This window comes from Sus scrofa, chromosome Y, assembly GCF_054392235.1.
Source record: "Sus scrofa isolate SSC_HxYL_T2T_F1_AM1 chromosome Y, Sscrofa_HxYL_maternal_Yorkshire_Landrace_v2.0, whole genome shotgun sequence".
NCBI classification, from domain to species: Eukaryota; Metazoa; Chordata; class Mammalia; order Artiodactyla; family Suidae; genus Sus; species Sus scrofa.
Genome location: NC_139402.1, coordinates 12,226,042 through 12,232,345, shown reverse-complemented (window position 1 = coordinate 12,232,345; position 6,304 = coordinate 12,226,042). Strand labels below are relative to the sequence as shown.

The following is a 6,304-nucleotide window of genomic DNA, read 5'->3' as shown; positions in this document are numbered from 1 at the left end:
CCCTCTTAGCCCACACAGGAGGTGGTGCACCACTGCTCCTAGTTACAGGGTCTTGGCAAAGGACAGTGTTCAACCTTCTGGGTGCTTCTTCCCTGCAACTGTCAGAGCATTTTGCACTGACAGTTGCAGGGCAGTTATATGCCCAGGGTGTTGAGAGCAAAACTGGGTGGTGCTCAGTTGTAGTGCCCGCTCTGATTTCTGACCTCTGAGGTGACTGTGGTCAGAGATTGGACCTGATCTCACACCCCTACTGGTGGCAGGCCTTGAGTCCCTGTGGTTTCTGAGATGACTGCTTTGGTTTGTCCCTGCTGCCTATAGATTACTCAAGAGGCACCACATCTCACTTACCCACCTGATGCCCATAGCCCCCACCAGAAGGATCTGGTCACCCATAGCCAGCACAAGAAGTGTCCAGGCTGCTGTAGCACAAGCAAGTGGCTTCTTGCCACCTGTAGCCTGCCCCAGGGGCACCCTGCCCTCTGAAAGCCTGTGCATGTGTGAGCAGGGAGATTCCTTTGGCATCTGCCCCTCCTCCTTTTCCCCTCTGCAACAGTGGCACATTGCTTTATAAGACAAAGTGGGGTCCTTTCTACTCCAAGGATGGTTCTGAGGTGACTCTTGGTATGATTGAAAATAATTCTTCTGAATGTACTCCAGAAAGACAGTAAAAGAGAAACATAAGAAGCTGCTAAGTCAAACAGATTCTATATCTTCAAGGGACCTGCTAACCTGGCTGAGGTTTGGTGTTAAAGGCCAGCATTTGTATTTAAGCCTGTCTTTGTGTAAAACAAGAAAGCAACCTCTACGTGTGAATCAGGACATATAAAGGGGTGGAGATAAAGGCAAAAATAACCTAGAACAGTTTGAGGATTTTAGAGAGAAAATGACACCCCCATTTTTCTTCTTCTTTTCTATTTCTGTAAATGGTTCACTGATGAACTACCACCCTGTGGTGACCGTGATGCAATCTGATGATGTCATGTGGACATTGTTGTGGCAGTTATGGTGTAAATTATGGTCATGATTCCTGGATAAGCTAAAATATGCTATCGTTTGGAGTGTGAACTGTACTTTTTAAGTAATTGTATACCTTTTTTTTTTTGTCTTTTGAGGGCCACCCCTGTGGCACATGGGTTATCCCAGTCAGGGTCAAAGCAGAGCTCTGTCTGCTGGCCTACATCCACCATAGCAATGCTGGGACTGAGCCACATCTTTAACTCACATCACAGCTCATGGCAACTCTGGGACTTTAAACCACAGAGCGAGGGCAGAGGGTGAAGCTGCTTCCTCATGGACACTAGTTAGGTGTGTTAACCTCTTTGCCATCATGGGAACTCAATGGAATTTATTGATTTATTTTTTCTTTGCAATGAAGACAATCTTGTCAACTAATATCCAGGTTCCCTTTGAAGTAACAGATAGGCTATAATGTCGCTGAGAAAACACTAAATAAATATTATGAATTTTCCCTTTCCAAATTGACTTTTATTTGCCTCTTTTTCCACACCATCATAATTGAGACCCCCATTCAATACAACCTGGAGTATTTCAGAAATCTCTTGACAGCTATTCTCTATTTCCTTAGTTCCATTTTCCTTTTTGAAACAGTTACAGCTAGGGGACATGTCAAATGCTCCTCTCTAATTATCAAACATTTCAAATATTAAAAAATGGCAAAATAATCTGCCATTGAAAATAATTAAAACGACAAAAGGACAACCTGCAATGGGAGACAATTATTTCAGATGATGCAACTAATAAGGTCGCAATCTCTAAAATCTACAAACAACCTATACACCTCAGCAACAAAACAGCTAATAACCCAGTGGCAACATGGGAAAGAGACCTGCATAGACATTTCTCCAAAGAGAATATACAGAGGGCCAACAAGCACATAAAGAAATTCTCAACATCACTGTTTATTAGAGAAATGCAAATCTACACTACTATGAGGTTTCACTTCACACCGGGCAGAATGGCCATCATTAACAAGTCCATACATGAGAAAAAGCTAGAGAGGGTATGGAGAAAAGAAAACTCTCTTACACTGTTGGAGGAATGTAAATTGTTACAACCACTATGGAAACCACTATGGAAATACTTCAGAAAACTAAATATAGAACTACATGACACCCAGGAATCCCACTCTGGGCATACCTGGGAAAAAAAAAAAAAAAACTTTCCATAAAATAGTTACATGCGCATGTGTGGCCATTGCAGCACTATTACCAAGAGCCAAGACATGGAAATAACCTAAATGACCATTGGAAAGAATGGATTAAGGGATGTTGTATATATACTCAATGCAACACCACTCAGCCGTAAGAAAAGAACAGAATAATGCCATTTGCAGCAACACGGCTGGAACTAGAGACTTTCCTACTAGGTGAAGTAAGCCAGAAGGAGGAAGGCAAGCACAATATGACATCACTTATGTGTGGAATATGATATATGGCACAACTGAAACATTCCACAGGAAAGAAACCCATGGATTTGGACAACAGGGTTTTGGTTGCCAAGGGGGAAGGTGCAGGATTGTGATGGACTGGGATTCGGGGGTTGAAAATGCAAACTATTGCATGTGGAGCGGGTATGCAATGAGGTCATGCTGTATAGCAATGGGAACTATCTCTAGTCACTTTTGATGCAGCATAATGTGAAACAAAGGATATGTATGTGTGTGGGTGTGGGTCTTGGGGGGGTGGGTGTGTGACTGGGCCACTTTGCGGCACAGTATGAAAGTGATCGAACACAGTAAACCAGCTATGATGGAAAAATCATTTTAGAAAAAGAAATGCAGCATCCCTTTACTCTTAACTGTGTCCAAAATAAAAAAAATATGTAATTGTAATATATACATGTAAGGATAACCTGACCCACTTGCTTTAGAGAGGGAAAATAAAAAAAAAAGAAAAAGAAAAAAAGAATTGGAAAAATTAAAAAAAAAGAGATCCAGGTGAATAAGAAAAAAAAGGTGATGAAGCTATGAAGATGAACATACAAGTTTATTGCTGAAATAACCGAATTGCAGGAATTTGGTGACATTTGCCAGCATAAATTTTCATCTTCACTCTCCTGCATAACCTATAGTCCTTTGATAGGTCAGTGGTAATTAGGGTGATGTTCAGATACGGAAGAGGACTGAGGGTTTGGCCTTGAAAGGGAGGCAGCAGATGTGTCAGTGGCCATTGGCATTGGGAACCATGGAGGGGCTGCTGGTTGCGGGTTAGACACAGGGCCCTCAGTTGGTGATATATTCTGGTATCTGGTTGGCAAAGGAGAAGGCTCCACCCTCAGTCCAAAATAACCTCTTGGGAAGTAAGAAATACAGCGGTACTGAGAAATGGAAGTGGTAGTTGTAATGAAATTCACGATGTGGCCACTTGCTGGAGAGTAGCTTCTTTGTGAGTGCATGTGAAACGTGGTCAACTGATTAAAAACAGCATGTTGAGCCATGGCAATTTGTCCTGGTGGCCTGACTGATGGTGATGATGGAGAAGAAAGACCACTTCTAGTTGGGGTAGTTGTATTAGAAATTCTCTGTCTCATAGAAGGCCACCTTATTAAAGGCACATTTAGGTTTGTAGAGGTTGAAAATGCATCTTCTCCACGAGTTTCTGCAGCCACATCAGAATTATGGTTATCCACATCACCCCCTGTTCTAGAGCGCTTCTTGCTGCAACCTTGAAGTAGAGAAGCCGATACTGGAGAAGCATTTTTCACCCTGACTCTTCTTTTCATCCTCACCAACAGATGGGGACAGCCTCGTTTAAAATTTGGATTATGGTAGAACTGCAGCTAAAACCAAAAGAGAAAGGTATTTAGTGGCCTTTTAAACAAAGATACGAGGACAAAGAATCCATACAAATCTGACTTGTGTCATCACACAGAGTTAATGTCAGGAAATAATACTCATCTATTACTAACATTTTCAAAAATTTATGTAGTGGGAACAGGCAACTATGGTCCTTAAAAAAAAATGCCTGGTGCATTTACAGTAACAGTATGAGGTTCAGGGGCTTGTATTGGGTGAGGTTCATCGAGAAGGCTCCAGGTGGCTAGGAAATTTCTCTATCACCCCAAATATTTTATGACCAAGTGGCCTTCAATTTAAAAGCGTAGCAGTACTTCATCCCACTTTCAAGGTCTACTATGACCCTATATGTATGAACATATTTGCAGATGTCCCTCTGTAAATAGTAACTGGACATTTCATAATACCTTGTTCCAAGCAGAGACTTCATTATCTTCTGCCAGAATGTTGGCTAGTGAGGCAGGTCTTTGAAAATTCCTTTGCAATTTAGTAAATCCATAAAGGTTAAGCTGTCGAACTAAGCTTTTCATACTCTCAGTTTCAAAAATTCTGAAGGGAGCCTTTCTCTCCAGAACTTCTTTCTTGAAGCGTTCTTCATTAATCACGATCGAAGTTCCATTTTCATCCCACCAAATGGACTTAAATTGATCACTTTCAACAATTTCCCAAAGTTTTCTGGGAAAGGGCAGAGGAGGAAAATCACTATCTTCATCTGGTTCAGAGGCACACAATGTGTGGCATGGCTCTTTCATCAGGGAGCCCTCAGACAAAGCCTGGAAAGCTTTTTCTTCAATCTGAGACCTCAAGTCCAAGTCCCCAGTGATTGAGTTATCACACCATGGAGATGTAATGGAGGATTCTGAACCAGTTGATTCATCTTTAGGAGACACACCTTGAATTTCTGAAGGAGCATGTGCCATCTCAGATAAATTTCTCTTCAGCTACTTTTCTCACCTGCATGGCTTTTGAACTCTGCAGTTTTAAATGCTGCTTTGGTAAGCCTCACAGATAAACTATCCAATCCATCACAATGGTTGCCAGCCTGAGTAGCTGTGACATCACAAGACACAAGTCTCCTAGCAATCTGAGCATCACCTTCAGTCAGGGTTTACTTCTCTATGAAATTAGCCCAGTTAATACAAAATACGACCTCTGTACTTAAACAGTAACCCAAAGAGAAAAAAAAAATAAGGTCAGCAAATGAGATCCCATTCCAATGGAATCTTTTTAAGAAAAAAATCACATAAATAAATAAATCCATTTCATCCCTGAAGTAAACGCAAGTTCTCTCTTGTGCACATATGCACTTGTGCCTGTTATGTAAGGCCTTGTAAATGGAAAAAAAAAACGGCAAAGTGAAACAAAAGTAATGAAGCTCTTGAAAGTGTATAACTAGAATCTGTGCAATATTTATATTCAGAAAATGCATAGCCAGTGTTCTCTGATGGCTAGCTTGTTACAAAAGTGTTCTGATCTCTGCTGTGCTAGGGGTTCAATCCCTGGCCTGGGAACTTCTGCATGCCCCAGGTACAGTCCAAAAAATGAAAAGTCAAAAAGAAAAGAAAAAAAGAAACAAATACACAATCAAAGCCAAACCAAAAGAAAACAAACCATGACCTTTATCACTAACCAAGACATGGAAGGGCCCTGGGCAACAAGCAAAATATCTATAGTCATAGAGACAAAAAATGATTGATGGTTGCTTGGGTTAGGAGAGGAAATTTGGGGAAGTACCATCCAAAGGGTATGAGATTTCCTTGTGGATTGATGACAATGAGAACTGGGGAATTCATGGGTGTACCACATTCTGAAGATTATGTATGCCATTGAACTGAATACTCTAAACCTTCTACCATAATGTTTTCCCATTGTTAAAAACTGACAGTGATCTGGTATCACTGATTTTATTATATAGAGTTTTCTGTGTATTCTACGTAAGTTGTCTGTGTGTTAAACAATATTCCAAACATTTTCCATTAGGTTTGCTGAGGGAGGAACGCACAAAGCCAATTAGTACACAAGAGGGATTTATTAGGGTTTCTGAGGGGGCTGGGTGTAACTCACGATGGCATCAGCCTTGACTGCAAGGAGGTGTTAGGCTTATAAAGCATCTGTGGTGGGAGTCTGTGGTTGGAGTCCACGGTGGGACCTTGTGGCAGGGAAAATGGAGAAGAAAGGGAAGGTCAAGGGAGGTGTAGGGGCTCAAGTCCCATGACAGAGAACAGTTAATCCGTGTAGGCAGTTAGTCTGTGCAGGCAGTTGCTTCCCACAGGTCCTCGTTTCTTGCTGCCCAACTTGCACTTCCACATTCTGGGAGGGGCGTCCACAGCAAGTCTCTCAGGTGAGCAGCAATAGTTGGGGTGTATGGCGGTCTGTCTCCATCCTCCGGGGATCCTCTCATTCAAGCCTTCCATTATATGGGATAGGGATGAATGTCTACTCTTCTCTATCTGCTTCCTGCTGGCCTGGGGTGGGGAGTACTTGTGGATG

General features: G+C 41.9%; 1 protein-coding gene across 1 annotated transcript; it reads right to left on the bottom strand.

Annotated features, from left to right (window-relative positions):
• Nucleotides 1-2,986: 2,986 nt before the first annotated feature.
• On the bottom strand, nucleotides 2,987-4,800 carry LOC110257928 (heat shock transcription factor, Y-linked-like). Its single transcript, XM_021080925.2, has 2 exons — nucleotides 4,222-4,800; nucleotides 2,987-3,798 (listed from the first exon to the last, which is right to left on the bottom strand). The coding sequence occupies exons 1-2, from the start codon at nucleotides 4,732-4,734 to the stop codon at nucleotides 3,103-3,105; spliced, it is 1,209 nt and encodes a 402-aa protein (XP_020936584.2). The 5' UTR covers nucleotides 4,735-4,800; the 3' UTR covers nucleotides 2,987-3,102.
• Between the last annotated feature and the right edge of the window lie 1,504 nt (nucleotides 4,801-6,304).

Bases quoted from the DNA above. Each gene is read 5' to 3' on its own strand.
- LOC110257928 (XM_021080925.2), bottom strand. From the start codon at position 4,734: ATGGCACATGCTCCTTCAGAAATTCAAGGTGTGTCTCCTAAAGATGAA. The intron at 3,799-4,221 runs GTATTATGAAAT...TTTTGGTTTTAG, and splicing joins AAGTCTCTGCTTGGAACAAG to CTGCAGTTCTACCATAATCC.